This window comes from Mastigoproctus giganteus, chromosome 10 (genome assembly GCF_048544385.1).
Source record: "Mastigoproctus giganteus isolate SK-2022 chromosome 10, ASM4854438v1, whole genome shotgun sequence".
Lineage (NCBI taxonomy): Eukaryota > Metazoa > Arthropoda > Arachnida > Uropygi > Thelyphonidae > Mastigoproctus > Mastigoproctus giganteus.
The window spans coordinates 176,436,906-176,459,634 of record NC_143584.1 but is presented as its reverse complement, the minus strand read 5'-3'; the positions used below and the strand labels follow the sequence as shown (position 1 = coordinate 176,459,634).

The window sequence follows — 22,729 nt, the reverse complement described above, 5'->3', positions numbered from 1 at the left end:
TTACATGAATGATATTGCACATTCTGTCAAACCCCAAATCGAATTAAAAAATTATTTACACAAAAACAAAACATGTCAACATGTTACAAATTGTAAGGATTGTAAGAGTACTGTTGAACAGATGGTAGAAACATACTGAAATGCTTATGACCATGAGTACTGGCAGAAACAAAAGTTTAAATGACTTAATGATGGAAATGAAACAATTAACTTTTAACCTATTGTTTAAATGTTAATGGTTTCATTTCCACCAAAGTGAACATTTGATTTCAATTATGTTTTTGATTTCCAGTAAAAGTATCAAAAATTTTGATGTGCTTATTTTTTATGATAACAGAATAAAAAAATATCATTGTTTGTATTTCACAAAATTTGTATTCACTTTATCGCATATTCAATTTTTTCTGTAAAGCCAGGTGGATATAATGAACTCGGTAAACAGCCTTTATCCTAATATATGTACCATTAACTTAAAAATATGCATAATTTTTTTTTTTAGTATATATTACAGATATTGTATTATAATAGAACTGTCACTATTGTAAAAACTTTTTCCCAATTTTATTTGGTTTTGTTTGCTGTTTTATGTTGTAAACATGCAAAATAAATTAACTACAAGAAAGTTGATATATGAAGATATACAGTTGATATATATATTTATTATGTATTAATCTTTAACAGGTTACTGCAAAAGAAAGTGGATAATATAATCAAGACCTTAGCTAAAGAGAATAAATTAACTCCTGAATTAGCAAGTTCACTGTTTAATGCAAAAACATTGGCAGAAGTAGATCATTTGGTAATTTTATTTAAACTATTTTAACTTTTATTTCTATGATTGTCTTATTAAAATAACTAATTCAAGAAGCATATGCTTGCTCCCCCCCCCCCCAAATTAGCTAAGCTTTTGTCAAATGAAAGTTTAGGTAAAAATAATAGAATTTTTTTTTTTGCTTCAGCTACTGTGCTGTATTTTTCTAGAAAAATACATTTGAATAATGCCAATTATCTTAACCACTTGTCCAACTAGCCCATATCTGGTACAGGCAGATATGCTGATCAAATATTGATTTGCTCAAGTATCATAAGCCAGTGAGTATTTGGAAAGTAGACTAAAAACAGCAACAGTTTTTGAAACATTTTCTTGAAAAAACTTGGCTCTTAAGTGTTTAATATGCAGGTAGTTCTCGACTTTACGAGTTAATTCGTTCCTAGTGCGTGCTCATAAAGCGAAAACTTGTAAAGCGGGAATTTATTTCCCATAGACATATTACATTCTTAACAATGAAATTAGTTTATGTTTAAATAATGATTGATTTATCGAAAGAAATGAAAACACATAGCCTGTGAAATCAAGAAAATTATAATAATAGAGAAATTATTTACGACTTGCAGATGTTAAAGAATGTTTTCTTCATCATCATCAACTAAATGCACACTCATTATTGGCTCGGTACTCGTTGGTTTGTTGCACAAGGAGTCGTCGTCTTGATGACTCCTTGTGCAACAAACAATGTTTCAAGAGGTGTTTGTTTCCAAGGTAATCTTCTTTTTTAATTATAAATTTCATGATTGCATGCATAAGCATTTTTTAAAGGCGCACACAAATTGCAACTAACACGATTCGCATGGAGTAACAAGTTTACGAAGCTTAAAAAAAAAAGGAATGAAGAGAAGATTCTGAAAATTTATTGTTTTTTATATGATTGAAGATTTCAGTAAAGGGCAAACACATTTCACCATAATAATGCAAAAAACCACACAATTCCAGCTATCAGTATTTTCACAAATGCAAGAAGATCAAGTTTACTACTCGTTTATAATTGATTGCAGTAACAGAAAAGCCCAAAAAACCGGAAAGTGCAAATTGTTTTTATGGTCGTGACCTCCAGAAATGTGCTTTATAAAAATATCACAAAGGCATTCAAAATTGATTCTTATAACGGAACATATGATAACGATGAAAGTGTAATGCATTATGATTTGAATTGGTAATTAATACAATTTACAGACCATGCTCATCTCCTTTTATATGGCCTTAAGGTCACGAGCGTGACCTTAAAAATGATATTTTAGAGAGAGAAATAGTTTAGTTATACAGCAAAAATTTCAACTTCCGAGATCTTGAAACGAATTACAAAAAAACAATGTGTTATTGGGTTCACATTACGATATTTTAACAATATGCTGGTGTCTCCGGAACTGATTAATATCTTAAAGCGGGGTACACTGTATTGTATAGCTATGCACATGATTTGAAATGCGGTATTTATGAATGTTTAACATTCATTTTTTACAATTAATGTTCATATTTTTTATTTTGTTGACACTTGGGGAAAAAACTCGTAAACCCGGGAACTCGTAAGGTGAAAACTCATAAAGCGAGAACTGCCTGTAGCTTAATATTTATGTTTTGCAAATCTGGGTAACTTAGAGAAAAAAAACCAATCTAGCTAATGTTACAGCGAATAGAGTAAGCAGCATAGGAATGATAGTTTCTTGTTTGTTTTCTATCTTTTTTTTTTTTTTTTTATAATTTTTTATTGAAAAATAATTTTATTTTGTTATTATAATTGTGGCTGCTGATCTTGTTTTCTTATAACTACAGTATAAAATATGCACCAAATACATTTCCAAAACAGTATGAAATTTATTATTAAGATGAAATTTATTATTATTATTGTTGCTCTTATTAATGATAAAGCACCCAGAGACGGTCCCGAAGTTTCTCACTCAAGGAATCACATATCTGAACCCTAAAGACGAAGATACAAGAAACCTAGCAAAATACAGGCCAATCACCTGCCTCTCAACGAAGTACAAGATCCTGACCAGCTGTACATCCAAAAAGATATCAGACCACTTGGAGAGCCAGAATATAATGGCTGAACAGCAGAAAGGATGCAAGGAGCAATTAACCCTAGATGCCACAGTTATAGAGCAAGCCTACAAGAAGCGCCACAACCTATACATGGCCTACATTGATTACCGCAAGCCCTTTGACTCCGTGCCTCATAGCTAGCTAATAGAAAGCTGAAGATCTACAAAGTCAATCCGATAGTGACAAACTTCCTAGGATCAGTGATGGCAAAATGGAGTACCACTATTAAGGTCGAGGACATCACAAGACCAATCTCCTATCCTTATTATTATTATTAAAATATAAAATCCTTTATCCAGTATTCAAAAACTGAAGTTTAATTTAATTTTGTAAAATCTGAACCTTATTTAAGGAATCCAAAAGCAGTTGTTTTTGCCTCACCCTAGGGTACTGAATAGATTTGGAGAAAGGCATACAATGAATATAATTAATAATTTGTTGGCTAGTGTTGATTTCAGATTTAGAAGAAGTTTTCCTATTCTTCTTCTTCTTCAAGAGGAGTGTTTCCATTTGCAATGGGTTTCCTCAGCCTACAAGTTATTTCTTGTTAGGAATTTTTTCCCACCATAAAGTGCGGTTCAAGGTATCTTGGTCGGTTAAGCCTCGGGCTGTCATGCACTCCCATACTCCATCCATCCATGTCCTCCTAGATCTTCCTCTTCTCCTTCTTCCAGGAGGTATCCATTCCAGGATAGCCTTTGGATATCTGTTTTCTTGCATCCGTTTTACATGTCCATACCATGTTAGATGCTTTTCTTTGATGGTGTCAATAATAGTCTTTTTCACTTCCATTTTTTCCCTTATGTCTTCATTCCATTTTCTGTCTCTTCTAGAAGTTCCTGCTGAGTGTCTCCAAAAATTCATTTCTGTGGAGAGCAATTTGTTTTCCGCTCACCTATTCAATGTCCAGGTTTCTGCTCCATACAATAGAAGACTTTGTACAATCGTTTGAAATATAAGTTTCTTTGTTTTATGTAGGATATTTTTGCTCCACAGAACAGAGTTTAACATGCCGATAGCCTTTCTGCCTTCTGTAATTCTCTTATTGATCTCTGCTTGGGATGATCCATCACTTTGTAAGATTGATCCCAAATATTTGAATTTATCGACTTGTTTGATTTTAAACCTGTTTTGAATACCTCCCCCGATGGTATTCTCCACCTTGTCGCGGTGGGGGGGGCTTGCGTGTCCCGATGACCCGGAGAGCTAAGTCGGCGGTAGCTTAGCTACTGGTAGGGCCTCCCAAGCCGGACAGGTCAAAAGTTAGGGGCCAGACTAAGAGAGATACCCTGGCCCTCCAGGTTGGGGGTTGCTGCAACGGGCTAGCTCCTCGTTCAGTGTAAAAAATACACAAATGCTAAACGACCTACAAGTGAAGTTTTCCTATTCTCAAATTAAAATATTTAATAAGAAAATTTTTGATTCTTAATGATTCAGTAGATCAGAGTTGCTTTACATATAAAAGGTACTCTCTGCTTACCGTGTGATAAAGATTTAGAGCAATAATTTAAAAAAAAATGTGATGAAGAAAAAGTGGGGGGAGGGGATGTAAATTATTGGGTGACAAGTTTTGAACTTGAAACCTCTTTTTCATATAATGACACCCTATCCACTATATAATATCTAGTATTTTTATCTAACATTTTCAACTAAATCTTGCATAATTAAAGGGATACAGAGCATAATACACTGTCCAGTCAAAACAATATGAACACACATCCCCATGTTTTAGCAATTCGCCGTCCCTTGCCACATGTGGTGGCACATGTGTCATGGTGAGAACGAGTAAATGTGATGTGGTAGGTTCATGGCACACGGCCCATGCAAATTACTTGATTGACATGGGTAAGAGATGTGATCTGCTGGACTGTAAAGGGATAATTGTTGTTGATTACTAGTTGAAGGGTGGGAGTATTATGGAACCTGTGAATCTTATGGACTGTTTGAAAATGTGGTAGTTCAGATGTTCAAAGAGTTGATGGATAGTAGCACTTGCCAGGTCAATGATGGGCAGTTACTCCTCATTGATGGTCATGGTGAACATAGGCAGCCCACCTTGTGTGAGCTAATAGACAGAAAATAGTGAAATGGCTGACCATGTATTTTAACTAGATGATGAATAGCAGTGCTTTCAAGACTGATCCAACAAACTCTCTTCTATATGGGCTACCAGAGTAGGTGCTCTGTCAAGGTACCCATCTCATGATCATCCATTGCCACTGACTCCTGAAGCTTGCATCTGAATGGCATCATTTGACCATTGACAACTGTAGAAAAAAAGTTGCCTTTTCTGATGAATCACATTTCCTGCTATGACATGTGGATGGTAGATGGAGTGTAGAGCAAGAAACTGTGGAAAGGAATCATTCTGATGTTTTGGTCCAACAGAAACAGGTAGGTGGCTGCAGTGTTTTGGTATGGGGATGTTTTTCTGTGAGTCTCTTGGAGCTCTCATACCACTAGACTACACTCTGAATGCTAAATGCTACCTATCCATTGTGGTGGCTGTAGTGGAAAGTATAAGTCGTATACCACTGGATTTTTTTTAGGTGAATAGCATATATCTTCTGGTTTTTGAAAGATTTGAAAAAACAAATATTATTAAAATATTTGCTGAAAATTAAAAAAAAATAAATTTATTAGAATTTGATTCTTAGGCAATACTTATAGTTTTATTATTTTTAATGTATATGCCGTATATATAAGTAAGTAAATATTCTGTGTGTGTGTGTGTATATGTATTTATATATTATATATCTTATATGGCATATACCCTCTGGAATTTGGTTTAAAAAGCCTGATATGCACAGTATACTCTCTACTTTCCGTAACCTTCATAGAATATACCTTCTGCTAATTTTACGACTACAGCACTGGGTGACTATCTTTCTGGATGGCAAAGGTGTGTTTCAGTAGGATAATACACTCTGCCATGTTGCTTCTATTGTTTGAGAGTGACTTACCGAATGTGAAAGTGACTTCTGTGTGCTACCTTGCCCACCAAATTTGCTGGATGTGAATCCCATAGAACATGTGGGATTACATGGATCAACAGATCCTGTGTTTGGATCCTCCACCACTGACTGCTGCAGATCTATGAGATGCAGTCCTGGCCATATGATACAGTATACCTCCTGCAATGTTCAGAGGCCTTATAGAGTCCATGCCTCACTGTGTGGTGGCAGCACTGGCAGCAAGAGGAGGACATACACACTATTAGGTAGGTGATCATAATGTTTTGACTGGATAGTGTACTTCTTATATAAATAGAATGTTACAATCAATTTATAAACATTGATGGACTCTATGAATTTAAATAACTTGATGTACTTTTATCATGTTTTTGTAAGTTTAATATATATTAATATCTGATTCCTCTTTCAGTATTGTTTATATATTTGCAGAATGAATATAACAGCAAATTTTTCCAGTTGCTAACCAACAGATGCTCTTTAAGAAAAAGAGTGGCTTTGTTATCACTCAGCATGTGTGTGTTGTGGGTTATGCGGTTATGCAATAGCATAACCGCATAAACTTAAATTGATCTTTAATTACTTAAATCATTGTAATTTCGGTAATGTCTTTATCTGTGATTTCTCCAAATCCAGGTAATTTATATTAATGAATAAACTTTATTTATTCTATTTTTTTTTTTATTTTAATTTTAATTTTATTTTTTAATTTTAATTTTAATTTTATTTTTTTTTATTTTTATTTATTTTATTTATTTTTATTTTTTTCTGGTGCTACATGAGCTTGCTTCCTTGATTCATTTTGCCAATACTAATCTCATTGATTCTTAATTTGCTTACCCATCTAATTTCTTAGTGTTTTCTATATGTAGGTTCTCTAGTGTAAAGGCACTTCTTTCCTTTCCTTTTATCATTAAACCCCTTTTTGAAATGGAATTAATTTTAGATAATTTAGAGCGTTCTTGTTTTTTAATATCTAATCTTTAGGTTCTAAAAGTTTAACACACAAGATGATAAGAAATGAGGGAGGAAAAGTATATTATATAAAAATCTATATGTTGGTGTCTACATGTAATACAAACTTAAGTACCGATTTACTAAAATATAATATATTTCTTTCTTAGTATGCAGCTTACAAACCTGGAAGTAAAAAATCACTTGCTGAAAGGGCTCGCAACCTAGGTCTGGAAATTCCTGCTTTGCAGCTTCTTGATGGTACTATAAGTTTAGAAACATTACAAGCATACAAATTAATTCAGCAAGATGTAAAAGGTGAGTGACAACAAAGATAAATGAAAATAGTTGAACAGAAATTTGCTGTCTTGTACCTTTCTTGAGTTCATCTCAAGAGAAGTACTTCAATAGGTTTCTTTATTATTAAAATTACTACAGCATTTTTGAATTTAATATTAGTATTGACCACACGGCACAGAGAAGCTATGCTTTTTTTGTACTGGAGTAGGCTCATTAAAGCACATATTGCACTGTATTTAACAAGTAGCAGTACACATTGCACTACATTTTGGCTGTGTTCACTTGATTATCAAAAACTTATATATGAATTCAAGATGCATTTGCTGAAATGTTACTACATAGTGATTTCATTACCACTGCTTAGTGAACAATGAGGGGTGATATGTGTAGCAATTCTTTTTCAGGGGAGGAGAATTATACAGGAGAAATGGGTCAGATGTGGTCTTTGTACCATATTTCATCAACATGAAATATGTGACATATTTTTGTGACATTTCATCAACATGAAATATGTCACAAAAATTCATCTTAAAACTTTCCTACAGCCCAACAAAGCATATAAATTTGATGTTGATATAACTTTTTCTTCTTGAATAATGGCTGAACATCCTAAACTGTATATAGGTTTCTATAGGGAGGGAATTGGGGGGGAGATTATGAAATCAGAAATGATCCCAAAAACATTCCCAGGAGCTAACAGAACATTAACTCTTGGGAATTTGAGGTTGATCTGATTTTTCTTTATTGAGTAATGTCCAAACATTTGAAGCATACTTATCCTTCCAATGTCAGAAAACTCATTAGTTTTTGGTGTCGTACAAGAATTCATGGGATGTGCAAATGTTACTTTTCTTCCTGTCACTGATAAAATGCGTATATTTAGTATTAGTATTAGCTGTATAGTGCAAGGAAGCTGCAGACTTTTGCTGCACCAGGCAAAAAAAAAAAAAAAAAATAGATAAGAAAATATAAATTAAATGTTACCCTAACATATAAATTACATTCCCTCACACAGGTAACTATCTAGTTGAACTTTGAATTTCTTTAAACTCTCAGCCTTGAGTACCTGCAGAGGAAATTTGCTTCAGTTATCAACAACTTGGCTAAAAGAAAATTGCTACAATCTAGTCTAAACCTCTTCCCGTGTAATTTGGATTTATGGCCCCTAGTTCTGAAATTCTTTATAACAGTGAAATTTCCACCTTCATTTATTTTACTAATCCCTCTCATAGCTTTATAAACTTCAATTTGACTCTGTCTAGGTGTCTGGTTGCCAACCTCTGTAGCCCACATAATCAGTCTTTCCTTGTACAGTCCCCCTTTTGCCGATGTCACCATGCAAGTCATCTATCTTTGAACCCTTTCAAGAAGCCCAACGTCTTTTTCAAATGAGGTCTCCATTCTTGGACACAGTATTCCAAATGAAGCCTTACAATTGCCTTATAGAGTGGGATTGTGATCTCCTATCTCTATTGAATATTTTTTGATAGATTATTGATGAGACACTATGTGCTTTCCTGCCACCTGTTAACACTGCTCAAAAAACTTCATATCTGCCCATATCATAAATTACAGATCCCTTTCTTTTGTTTTTAATTCAACCCCACCAATAGGTTATTTTGGGGTTGCTAAATTGTAAGACATCTTACAATTTGTTGCATAAAAACATAGGCTTCAAGGATGGTCAGAAAAGCTGCCACTTTTCCGACCATCCTTGAAGCCTGACCTTTCTGATCATTCTTGGAATGCTGCTTGGCACCAATCATTAACAACTCTCCTTATCTTTAAATCTTCTGCAAATTTTGACATCATGCTCTTTATCCCTTCCTAAACAACAGTGGTCCAAGAACTGATCCTTGGGACCCCACTTCTGACATTACACCAATCTAAAGAATATCCATTATAATTAGGGAAGGACATTACGTGGTTGTTTTCCATTAAGATTATTACTATATTTAATACCACTCCTTACACCATGTGAAATTATAATATAGTTTATTAAGCTAATCGCCTAAACTACTATACATTAGGGCAGCGTTTCTCAAACTGTGTTCCGGAAAAATTGTAATTAATAATTTAAAAAAAATAAATAAATAAATTTTGCATATTTATAGTGTACACCACTTTTGTATTGTTATAACATAATTTTTTTTCAGTTATTAATATACTGGCATAGACCGTGGAACACTTTATTTTGGCGGGCTTTGCATAGAGAAATATGCGTAGAGGTAATGACACCTATGAAAAGGTAGCAATGTAGTGATCTAGTATGCCATTCATATGAGATTTAGCCTGGAGTACACAGTTTGAAGGAGAGGAGGAAGCGAACCGATATTATAACTAAACTCACTTCCTTGTATAAATTTTTTTGATAATTATTAGTATTTCAAAATATTATTATTAAATTAAATGACCATGGATTTGTGGTTGAAAAAAGGAACTTTAAAACGAGAAGCAAAGTACTTCTAGTAGTGTAACTGTGGTCAAAAACGAACACAATATTGTCACACTTCAAAGTGAGGATGAAAAATCCAGCGTTTTGTTTCCCAGAAATCTGAAGTGAAAAATTAGGAACCAACTAATAAAAGACCAAAACGAAAGTATAATAACAGTTATTTGAATTTTGGCTTTACATGTGTGGGAAATAAAGATGCTCCTGATGCACAGTGTGCCATATGTAATAAAATATTAGCAACAGCTCTTCGGCTCTCGCTAAACTTGTGTTTCATAAGTGTTCCGTGAATATGTTGTGAGATCAAAAGTGTTCCATGACTAAAAAAGTTTGGGAAACGCTGCATTAGGGTAACGTTTCAAGTATCTTACCGATACCCATCATCGGACTGTGCTGCTGGGAGAACAAAAATAGAAAGGGTTACAAATTTGAATACAACATTACAATTACAATTATCAATATTACGATTACAGTTGCCAGTATTATCATTACAATTACTAATATTATGATATTGGTAATACTGGACATCCTAGTCGCAAGAAAACCTGCAGAGCTGCATATGGAAGTTTACAGGAAGGCCACTGATACTGGTATCATATTAAACTACAAATCCTGCCATCCTTTCTCTACAAAAATTGGCTTTCTAAAGTCTTTCATCCTTTCTCTACAAAAATTGGCTTTCTAAAGTCTTTCATCCTAAGCGCTTACAGAATTTGAAGATAATCTACAACAGGAACTACAAATAATAACCGGGCTTGCCATGAAGAACAGATTTCTTATACATGTCATCAACAAAGCCATAAAAGACACCTCCAAGACCATCACACAACTCTAACCCAGCAGGGACAGAAGAGCCACCATATGTATACCATACATACCATCTGCCAGCACTAAAATAGCTAAAGAATCCAGGAAATTTGGTATCTTCACCTTTTTCAAAAGTTCAGCCTCCATCAAGCAGATCAGGAAACAACAGTCGAACAACCCCGACAATCCTAGAGGTCCTGTCTATAAAATAGACTGTAAGTGTGGTGACATATATATAGGTGGGTCATACAGACATCTACAATGCTAAATCAAATAGCACAAAAAAGATGTACAATATGGAAGAGTTCTGAAGTTTGACACAGCTTTGACACAGTGACACACACTGAGATTTCAAGAACCCGAGGGTCCTTTCTACAGATAGGCAATATAACAGAAGGAAATGCAAAGAAGCCATCCTCATAAAAATGTTCAGAGCCCCAGCAATATCAATAGAAAACAGGGAGTCGAGTTCTACCAGAAATATTTTTCATCTTTTTAATAGAAAATAGAATAGAAGAAGAAATAAGGAACCAGGAAAAGAAAATAAGCCAGTTGTCCGGAGGAGTAGCCCACAAATAACCCCTTCCAGACCGCCAGAACCTGATGTCCAGAGTAGGAGAGCAGAGGTCACCTCAGGATTCCACTTCACAAGAACCCTGGTTCTAGGATAGAAAACCTTGCACAATTCTATTGGCTATTTGAATTAATTAATCCCTCATCTATAAATTAACTGCTGGTAGCTTCTCTTGCCTGTATGCCCATCAGGTTTCTGAGAGCATCGGCAAGCGAAGTCTGTCAGCGGGTAAGAATTTAATCACTTTTATTTACCTAATTTAATATCTGGTTCTATTGTAACAATAATCCAAACTTAGACTATGTATGTATAAAGTGCTTTAGCATCATAATACACAGCCATTTCTGAATAAACAGAAAATTTTTAAGGCGGCATCGTTTTAGGTTATATCTCATATTGTGAATACCTTCACAACGAGTTGCCGTGATAATGCTGGTATGCTGGTATCTCCCAAGGTTCAGTTCTTTCTCCCCACTCTTTTCCTCTTGTATATTAATGACCTTCTTCCATTGATTGGAAATCCTATCCATAGTTTTGCCGATGGTAGCACATTGTATTCCACTTTCCATTTTGAGAAACCTTGATCTGCTCAATCAGCTTCAACTTCTCGAATATCTGCTACCAATTCCTGAAATGCCAATCTCCAGGTAATTCTCCAGTAGGGCAAAGATAACTAGTTGATTTCAATCCTTCTAAAACTGTCTTGTCTTATATCTCGCAAAAAGGATTCTTCTGCTCCTATGCTTATCTTTGGTTACACTCCGATTTCTAGGCAAAATGATATATCCATTTTGGGGATTACCCTGATTTCTAATCTCTCTTGGCACAACCACATTACAATTGTTGCTTCCTCTGCATCTAAAAAACTTGGTTTACTCTTTCGCTCTCACCTTTAGTTCTCTTCCAAACAGCTATTCACTCTGTACAAATTGCAAATCTGCCCTACCATGGAATATTGTTCCCACATCTCGAGCAGTGCTCCCAAAACCTCTCTCAGGCTTCTAGATTCTATTCAGAAGAGGGCAGTTAAGTTAATTAATGACTCCTCTTTACAGAGTCTCTCCCCCCCTCGCTGTCTCATAGACGTACTTTTTCTGCTGCATGCCTTTTCTACTGAGACTTCCATGGGCACTGTTCTGAATTGGCTTCTATAATTCTGCTCTCTCTTTAAAAACAATCCAAACACGTGCTGTCACCAGCCAACATCTATTTACTGGCCAATTTCAAACTCACAGAACCAACTTTTCATCTTCCTCGTTTATTCATTCAACTGCTGTTTTCTGGAACAATCTTCCTTCATACTTATTTCCTGAAAATTACCGTCTAATGTCAACAAATATCTTCTGCCGTCTTCTCAATCGCTAACCCAAGCACAGTACTAAGTACTATAGATTCTAATACCTCTCATGTTTTGGGTTTTCATTAAAAAAAAAAAAAAAAAACATGCATCGTATGCTCGCACCTATGGGCTATACCAGCAGATGACTGCTATGGCATCCTCTCTTGACCAAGGTTCGTCTCTGTAAAAGACTCGCCTGGTGCAAAGAGCATGCAAGTTGGATGTTAGAAGAATGGAAGAAGATGTGCTGGTTGGATGAGTCACATTATTTACTCCACACAGTGGATGGTCATGTACGGATTTGGCATCAACAACATGAAGCTCTTGATCCATCATGCATGGTATCAAGAGTGAAGCCAGTGGAGGCGGTTGTATGGTGTGGGGCATGTTTCACTGGTAGGAACTTGGACCCCTGGTGCATGTGAAACAAAGTATCAGTGGTCTCTGCTATTGTCTACTGCTTGCTGACTGTGTACACCCCTCTATGTTACACTTTTTCCCGAATGGCGATGGTGTCTTCCAAGATGACAATGTGCTGAGCCATCAGGCACTTGTTGTGCAGGAATGGTTTGAGGAACATAGTTCTGATTTCCAGCATATCGATTGGCCTCCGAACTCCCCCTGATATCAATCCCGTAGAGCACTTGTAGGATACTATGGGAAGGCATATCAGGCATCTGGATACACCAATCACCTCCATACCTGCATTGCTGGCTGCATTACACACAGTTTGGTTGGCCATACCTCCGGCCTCCGTAGCCCGAGCGGTCAGGAGCGGGCGTGCAGGAGCACACCCTCTTTGAGTAGACCGGGGTTCAAGCCCCTGACTGCTGAATACGGTCGATCTGCCAACCCGCACTGTACCAGTGTGGCAGACTATGGTCCATTTCCCTCGGTATGAATTGTTGAGGAGGCTTCCATCCTGCAGTGGGTTGATAATGGCTGCACTTTACCTTTACCTTTTACCTACCGAACACTTCCGACATCTCTTTGAATCTGTGTCTCGTCTTATAGCTGCTGTAATGAGGGCAAAAGGTGGACCTACAAAATATTTGGTAGGTGGCCATAATTCAGTGATCACTGAGTGTATAGTTTTTATGCCGAAGTCAACGAACCACCTTTAACTCTTAGGCAACAACAACTGATGTTGGATTATGTATTTAAAATAAAATCTATGCCTGGAGACCCTCTTTGATCCATGTTGCAGAAATATCTAACAGAATTGCCATCAAACAAATCGATCCCTGGGAATTAGAATGCAAGACTTTTTAGCAGTACATAACCTTAATATAGACAGTGTAGCACACCTGCCAGTTCACACTCCTCCACCATGGGATTTGCATGTCCCAATATGCAACTTCTTTCAGAAATGGAATAAAAAAGCGATACCTGCAATAATCTTTCAACAGTTACATGCAGCACACAGAATTCAATTTCCTGACTATTTTCCAATATACACAGATGATTCGAAAACAGACACTTTATTGGGAGCAGCAGCTGTATTCCCAGATATTACTTTAACACAACAACTACCGAAAGAGTGCACGGTATACACAGCAGAATTATACACAATAAAAATATCCTTAACTCGTACAGGATAAGCATTACACGAGAAGTGTAATATATACAAATTCCTAGCCAGGGGTTATGATTATATATACAGGGGTTATGTAATATATACAAATTCCTAGCCAGGGGTTATGATTAGCATTAGCATTACTAGAGGCATATGATGCAAGAAAGCAAGCTTATGCAGCATCAGCCAAAAAAACCGCTCCGATTTCACCCCTCCGTTCATTCCAAATACCTGTCCAGCTCAGCCTTAAATTTATTTAGGCTATCAACTTCCACAACAAAAGATGGAAGTCTGTTCCACCAATCAACTACCCACTGGCTAGAGAGATTCTTGGACTGCTGCTATTGGAAGGAGCAAGCAGCCTGAAAAACAAGATGCAGGATATTTCAGAGGCTGCTGGGAGTCATTGCAGTACAAGTAAACACATGGGTTGTGTTAGGGTAGAATAGGAACAGGTGCATGCTCTTCGTGGACTAATGTTATTAGTGGAGTCCCACAGGGTTCGATGTTGAGTCCACTATTGTTTTGTATATTTATCAATGATATTGATGAAGGTATATCAGGCTTAGTGTTGAAGTTTGCAGATGATACAAAGGTTGGCAGAGTTGTTAATGACAATAATGGCAGTACTGATGCTACATAAGCTCATACGCTTGCTTTCTTGCATCACATGCCGCTATTGCTATACTTGCGTATACACCAATGGTAGGAGTTTGGTAAATAAATTTGATGAATTTGAGGTGTTGGTCAAAACATCAAAGGCAGATATTGTTGGGATATCAGAGACATGGTGTTACTTAGATATAAGGAATGCAGAACTGGAATTTGGGGAGTACAATGTGTGCAGGAAGGATAGACAGGATAGGAAGGGAGGAGGAATTAGGCTATTAGTTAAAAAAAAAACACATAAAATCCAAGGAAGTGCAGCCAGTCGACATCCCTGGACAGTGCAGTGTCGAGTTAGTTTGGTGTGACATAAGCACTGGGAGATCAAAATTGAGAGGAGGAGTGTGTTATAGCCTAATGACTGATGAGTATAATAAAAAAATTGTACAGGGAAATAGAGTGGGCCAGTAAATCAGAGAGTCTTATAATGGGGGATTTTAATTTCCTGGATATTGACTGCAATTTGTGGGTTGGTCACTCACACACTAGCAAGGCTTTTGTGGATTTATTGGAAGATTGTTTTCTACATCAGCATGTTCGGGAGGCAATTAGAGGGAGTAATACTGTTGATCTGATTATCAGTAGTGATTCTTCATGCATTAAGAATCTGCAGATAAATGAACCACTAGGTAGCAGTGATCACAGTGTGCTGAAGTGAGATTTACTCAAAGAGGTAACTACCATCAGGAGTAAAGGGAAGGGTTTTTGCTTTTATAAATGTGACTATGGAGGTCTGAGACAGTATTTAAATTCTATACGGTGGGACCAACTGATGATGTTACCAACAGCAAATTCAAAATGGGTGGCATTCAAAGAATTAATCTTGGAAGCTACCAGGCTTTACATACCAATTAAGAAATATTGTTCAAGGTTTAGGCCTAAATGGATGTCAGATGAACTAATGAAACATGTGGCAGAGAAGAAAAATGCACGGGATACATATAAATTAATGGGTGACATGGAAGCCTATGATAGGTATAAGTTGGTCTGTAACTAAGTCACAAAGGAGATTAGGCAGGCAAAGGCAGATTATGAGAAATCTTTGGCAAATGATGCAAAGAAAAACAGCAAAGAGTTCTTTACCTATGTAAACTCTAGAAGGAGAGGGATGAATCAGATTGGTCCACTGGATATTGATGGTTCAACTGTTTATTATAAGCTTCTTGAGATGTAAAATCAATAAATAAATAAAAAGTTTTATGATGATAACTAATATAGCCACAAGGGTAATTCTGGAGTTACAATTCTCCATGCTGTTGTGTATGAAAAAACGTTTTTCCAGACCAAGGCATCAAAATGATTTAGAAGGCAGTGTTAACATTGCATCATGGACTTTGTAAATCTTTCAATTGGTGATAGCTGTCTTCAGATAACAACTGCATCCGAAAACACCAATGGACATAAACGTTTTGCTGATTCTCCGAATAACACGTAGGCTTGTGAGTGGTTTCTCTTCAAGTGAGCTGGAAACAACCACTGCATGCATGTGGGGGGGAAGGGGGATAAGCTCACTTACATCTATATGACAACTTTCCAATGTTCCTCTAACTTAAGTCCGTTGGCCATTTTTTTTTTCTCTACAACTCAAAGCAAAAATCTGAAACAAAAAGCTTCCATAAGAGTAGTAATATACTTATGAATTGCCCTGTATATGATCAAGCAGCATATAAAACAATCCTTTTTACATAATACTTTCTGATATAATAATGAATATATGCAATTCAAGTAAGTAATTAGTAAGAGCTGGTACACAATTCACAATGAATACAAATAAGCTAATGGTTATATATTCTGCACAGGCTAATTATTAAGTTAACAGTGTCTTAAGAGTTGCTCTTTATCATTATTACCTTTGTAATATTTCACAGCATAATAATTAGGGCTCACAATACCGGTCAAAATCTTAATACTGGTATTTCGGTATTTTTAATTTATGAAACCGGGATACCGGTATTCCAAAAAAAAAAAAAAAAAAAAAAAACATTTTTCGCAATAAATTTTGATGACAATTAAGTGCAATCAAGTAAGGAAAAAACGAGTAATTACTTGAGTTCACGTTTTAAATCAAACTTTTATTACAATAATAAATATTCTAGCAAAAATTATTAAACATACATTTATTCTAAAAACAAAAAAATAAGCATCCACACTACCTGTCTAAATAACGTGAGCTCTTAAGAAACTCAATAGTGTTATCATTTAAACTGGATCTAATTTGGTACATATTTAATTAGCGGCATAAAACGTCCTTTTGGATTCTATGCAGGTTGGTGCTTTGTACTGAGATAGTCATAGACGAGTTGCAGTTACCCCCCCCCCCCCCCCCTTATTCCCTCATCTTATTTCCTTTTTGACTTTTTATGGCACTTTATCTGAATTAATGAAAGAAAGGGACTGATGGTTAAGTTTGGTGAGGAAACTAAATCTAAGTTGTGGGGGAGGGGTTGTTTATTTATTTATTAATTTTTATTTCCCTGTACCTTAGTATTGCCGTCAGTGGCCATTGTTATGATTTTCACACAGGAGCTCCCCTCAAGCACTGATGCCCACAAGCTACCTGACTGCATTAAAAAATGAGAATTTCCAAGAGCTGAGGGGTATTCCCCCCGAAACGAGTATATATATTATATGTGAGCTGTCAGTTTCTCAAGAGCAATGACACAAATATAAAATAAAAGTCATTTATCATACAAAACTACTTACAAGTATATACATAACTGGTATTCATTTACATGTAATCTATTCATTTTTCTCACTTAATCTCTTAATACATGCTATCATTTCCATAAAATTTCTCTCAGTTAACAATATCAACTCTCTCTACAACTGCAAACACTAAACTAATTCAATTTTAATCAATTCCTCATATTTCTCTTAATCAGCAATATCAATTCTCTCTTCACAACAGCAATCCCTAAGTCGCTAACTTAATACTAACAATTCCACGTAATCTCTCTTAATTTAGCAATATCAATTTTCTTTACAACTTCAACCTTACTCTAAAATAATCTCCCACTTAATCTAAGTACCATTTCCAAAACAACACGGTTCAGAGGACTTTCCTCCTTCTCTTTCACGGTGGGATTCCTTTGTGCAGGTTCCTTCCACTGAGTGCGGTGATGTCTCTTGATGTCTCTCTCTCTCTCTCTCTCCCTCTCCTTAGTTGAACTCTGCATCTCTGCTGTATAGCTCTTCTTGTACTGTCTTATTTCAGGATTTTGAGAACAGTTCTTTGTTAATACTGAAGGAAATTACCACAGCAGTAGTAGAAGCTAGGGCGCTATCTGACTGGCTTGTTATTCAACTTCCCGATTAACTTCTAGCACAGGAATATTCCTGGCAGAACTCTTCACTATATAACTGGACCCGAACTGAACCCAGAACTACAATTGGAAGTCTGCAACCCCTCCGAACTACAACTACAAACCCCTCTTTTGATGCAAACACCTTATTTATTTCCTTCTCATTTATTTATTTATTGAATTGATTGCAAGTTACAGTCGTCCCTTGTACTACTTTTTTATATGCAAGCTTATGTGCAAACCCCAGAGGGGTTTGCACGCATCTACATTTCTCCCCCTATCTAATTTAAACCTGACCCAATTACGGTGTTATTCTTTAAACTCACTCTTCTTCCTTTGGTGGGAAAAACAGAATATTTTTCCCACACGAGGTAAAAGATGAAACGCTTTCATCTTTTACCTCAAGATCACCTGTTCACAATACCTTTGAACTGCTCCATACCTACATCCTTTTCCAAAATGCACTAAGTGTTGCATCCTCAAGTAGTGATGTAATAGAGGGATTAAACTATTGTTCAGAAGCTTTTAATTTTAACCCTTCCGCACCTGCCATACTCCTTAACCATATTCCTTAATTGCCCTACCAGGCCTACTCCCACTAATGTAAATATTTCCGTAATGGTAGTTTTGGTTATTCCTTAAGTGCTTTACTTCCACACACACGCACTCTACTCACTAAGAGAAATATATTTGTAAGATTTTATGTCTTACAGTTTCGCGACGTTTTCAGGTTTCCGTTGCATTTGTACCGTGTATAACAATCCCTCATTTGCAAATTCAGCAGTATTAATGATTTATTGTTGTCAAATTAATGATTTATTGTTAGTACCGAAAAACCGATATTTTTGTATCAATACCGGGATTTGAATACTGAAATAAAAATGACTGGTATTTTTGAGCCCGGACTCTCAGTATTGTAAGCTCTAATAATAATCATCCTTGCTAATTCATAATCTAAGACTTTTAATATGCAACCATTTTGATTGCCAAGGTTTATCATCTGAAGAAGAAGTCCTAAAAGGAATACAGCATATCATAGCCGATGTTGTTTCTAAAGATAGAGAAGTTTTGGATTTCATCAGGAAAACGTAAGCTGTGATAAAATATATACCCTGTTGTGCTATTTTTGTTTCTTAAGTTGTTAACTTTTTTGTTTCCTTTTAACCCATAAGAGAGTGTGGAGGGGTAACATGCATTAGAGTCATGGAAGTCTTTCCTGTTTATTAACTATTGGCTACATGGCATTAACTTTAATAACTTTCTGGCTAATGTGACAACTTGTTGCCATGGTCCGAAGACCATTCAAGCATTTCTTTTTTGTAGCATCATTGGTATATTCTATGATCACTATTAGTATTTGACCAGAAAATTTTTTATTATAAGCTTCTTGAGATGTAAAATAAATAAATAAATAAAAATTTTTATGATGATAACTAATCTATATTTTTATATTGCATGGTTTAGCATTTACCAATAAAAAATTAAATTTAAATAATGAGAAATATTTATACTGTATATGGCCATTTTATAAGCCTTTAATACTTAACATTGTCCTCTTTTTTTATTTTTTTATTTTTTTTTATCTTTTTTGCATTTTTATTGCACAAATTCAATATATACACAAATCCAGTGCATACAATAAAGTTCTTCTTATTCAGCAACCTTTGCAGCCAGCACTTTGCTGTCGTCAAAGAAAACAAGATTATTTCAGAATATGTACTATTGTAAGTGCTTTTAAAAATAATTTCTTTACATGTTATTCAGTTTACACAGTATGGTGTTAACTGAATAATCTTTAATCCTATATATTTTTTTGTCATTTACATATAATTTTATATAAATATCCTTTTATTAGTCCATGACTCTAATTTTAAATGAGACAATTCAATCAGTTTAGCACATATAAGCCAACATTAATAGTACTCATTCTGGAGAGCACACAGGTCAGACTAATACCAAAAAGAAAATAACTACTTTGAAGTCATACAATTGCTCATTCATATTTAATATAAATTATCTGTTACTCAAGAGATTGAATAATATTCAAGAATAAATATAAAAATTGAACATAACATATTACACAATTTCAGATTTAGTCACAGTTATCTCTTAAGTTTTATTTGGGATATTTTCATGTAGTAATACTCTTTATCTTGAATAATATATTATGGTCAGAATTATTATATTGTTTGTTTAGAGCCCTAGCTGACAGATGATTGTGATTTGGGTTCTATAAGAAGTTTGAATATATTATCTGTATGTCATTATGGAATTTGAGAAAGGGTGATGGTTCTTTTTTTTCTTTTTTTTTTTTTCAGCCAGTTTTTTATCTATTAGGAATTTGGAAAAAGGTTTGTTTTTGATAATTTGCAAGCATTATCTGTTGTCCGTTCAGATTTTTTTTTTTTTTAGGATTTGCTGTCAACTTTTTTTTTTTTTTCCAGAGAGCACTGATAGTTTGTGCTGATTTTTTTTATATTGCTTGTTAGGATGTTTATCTGATGTTTGTAATAGAACACAGATGATGGTAATTTTAAAAGGATTTTAATTTAGGAGATTTTCCGCAATTTTGGCTGAATCAGGTTTTTATTAATGACATGAGCATTTCATTAAGTTTTTTGAAGTGTCTTCCCCTCACCACCATTTTTATTCTGAGTTGGATAGAGTATTCTTTAATTGTGACATATCAGAAATTCAAAACTGGGGATGAATTTCTGAATTTTATCCCCAGGAACTTTGCATTTTATTTTAACTCTGATCATCTTCCTTGTGTATTTTTCTATCATGGCATTTGTGAGCAATTCTGGTTCTTCTGTGGTCAAAGAAAGAGCGATTTTCTGAAATATGTTAGCATGGATCTGGTAGGATTTTTGTTTGCAATTTTTCCCTGCTTGAAAAATTTCCATATTAATAATGCTTCATTCTGGTAATAGTAGTAGTGGCAAATGATGCAAGAAAACAAGCTTATATAGCACCAGTCAAAAAAAAAAAAAAAAAAAAACACACTTCACCCATCCTTACCCTCCAAGAATTTATGTAGTTCTTCCTTGAATTTATTCAAACCATCCACCTCCATAACAACAAATGGAAGCTTATTCCAACAATCAACCACTTGCTGACTGTTGGCAAGCTTCCACACATCTATCGTGCAACCATTCTTCCTAAACTTGAATTTATGCACCCTCGTGTGTGTAGTCTCAGCAAGAGGAAGAATGCCATTCACATTCAGCTTACTCAATCCATTGAAGGCCTTAAACACCTCAGTCAGATCACCTTCAGGTGCCTAGTCTCCAGATGCTGCAATTTGCAGAACTAAAGCTTTTCTAGGTAAGAGTACCCTTTTGTTTCCTTCATCAATCTGGTTGCCCTTCTCTGCATCCTTCCTAAAATGAGGCCTCCAGTCCTGTACATAATACTCTAGATGTAGCCTAAACATGGCCTTGTACAAAGGGATAATCACCTTCTTATCTCTGCTAGCAAAGTTTCTGTATATCATTGACAAAACATTCATTAGATCTCCTAGTACCACATCTGCACTGCTCAGAGAATTTCATATCTGACTGCCCAGTTACCCCAGGTCTTTTTTATTTTTTATTACCTCCAAGTGTAGTTCCATACAGTTGATATGTTACTCTGAGATTATTGCTACCCATAGGCAATACCTTGCATTTGTCAACATTAAACTTCAACTGCCATTTCTCAGCCCATCGACCTAATTTTTCTAAATCTTTGCAGTAGCATACCGTCATTAACCACCCTGCCAACCTTAATATCATCTGCATGATATTAAGCCTGATATGCCTTCATCAATATCATTAATAAATATTGAAAACAACAATGGGCCCATCACTGAACCCTGAGGAACTCCACTGATAACATTAGCCCACAAAGAGCAGTGCCCATTGAAAACTATCTTCTTCCACTTAACCATCCCTCTATCCTTAGCAGTAACTTGCCATTAATGCAACATTGCTCTAGTTTATACAGCAGTCTTTTATGTGCAGCAGTATGAAAGGCCTTCCTGAAATCCAAGTATATGATGTCAGAATAAGTTTTTGCATCTAATTTCTTGTTCATTGCATCACAGTAATCTATCAGATTGGTTACACAAGACAGCCCCTTAACAAATCCATGCTGTGACTGCAGTATAATTGCATTCCTGTCCAGATAGTCCTGTATTGCTTGTTTAAGCAGTGACTCTATTATTTTCCCTGGAACAGATGTTAAGCTGACAGGTCTGTAATTACTCATGTCATCTTTTGATCTCCCTTTATGATTTGGGGATACATTTGCATATCTCCAGTCCATAGGGATCTTCCTCTGAATCCAAGGTTTCTCCCATTATTATGGCTAAGGGTTTGCTCACCTCCTGTGCTGTGTCCTTTAATATGATTGGATAAATCCCATCTACCCCAGGTACCTTTTTTTATGTTCAGCTTCAAAAATTTCTCTTCCATGTTCCTTTCAGTCAGCACAAAGTCATTTAGCTCCCCTTCAGAGTTTAATAAACTTCTGACATCCCTTCCCGTAAAGAATTAAGCAATTCGTAAAGAATTTCTCATGTGTGAATGTAGATGCAAAATATCTATTCAATTTGTCAGCAACCTGAGCAGGATCATTACAGTTAGCCCATTGACCCAATGCGATTCAGTGTGGCCCAATGTGATTCAACCCCTTTTTTCTACTGTTAAAATAAGCATAGAAGTGTTTGCTTCTTTTCTTGGCATTCTTCACCAGTTACTTCTTGTAAACTGACTTAGCTTGCCTAAACTTCTTTGATTACAGACTAATTTATACCTGCTATAGGATTTTGTATTACCTGATAATTTATATGCATCTCATGCACTTTTCTTTTCTGCTACATGTCTCAATAGTTATCTGACATCCATTTAGGTCTAAGCCATGA

At 35.5% G+C, this 22,729-nt stretch overlaps 1 protein-coding gene across 1 annotated transcript in view; it reads left to right on the top strand.

Moving 5' to 3' along the window:
- The window catches only part of LOC150079551 (S1 RNA-binding domain-containing protein 1), a 190,264-nt gene that overhangs the window by 34,752 nt on the left and 132,783 nt on the right, over nucleotides 1-22,729 (top strand). Inside the window, exons 5-7 of the mRNA XM_090383104.1 lie at nucleotides 682-799; nucleotides 6,978-7,125; nucleotides 18,815-18,911. Of these exons, the coding sequence (XP_090239230.1) occupies nucleotides 682-799; nucleotides 6,978-7,125; nucleotides 18,815-18,911 (363 nt within the window). The remainder of the gene's footprint in view (nucleotides 1-681; nucleotides 800-6,977; nucleotides 7,126-18,814; nucleotides 18,912-22,729) is intronic.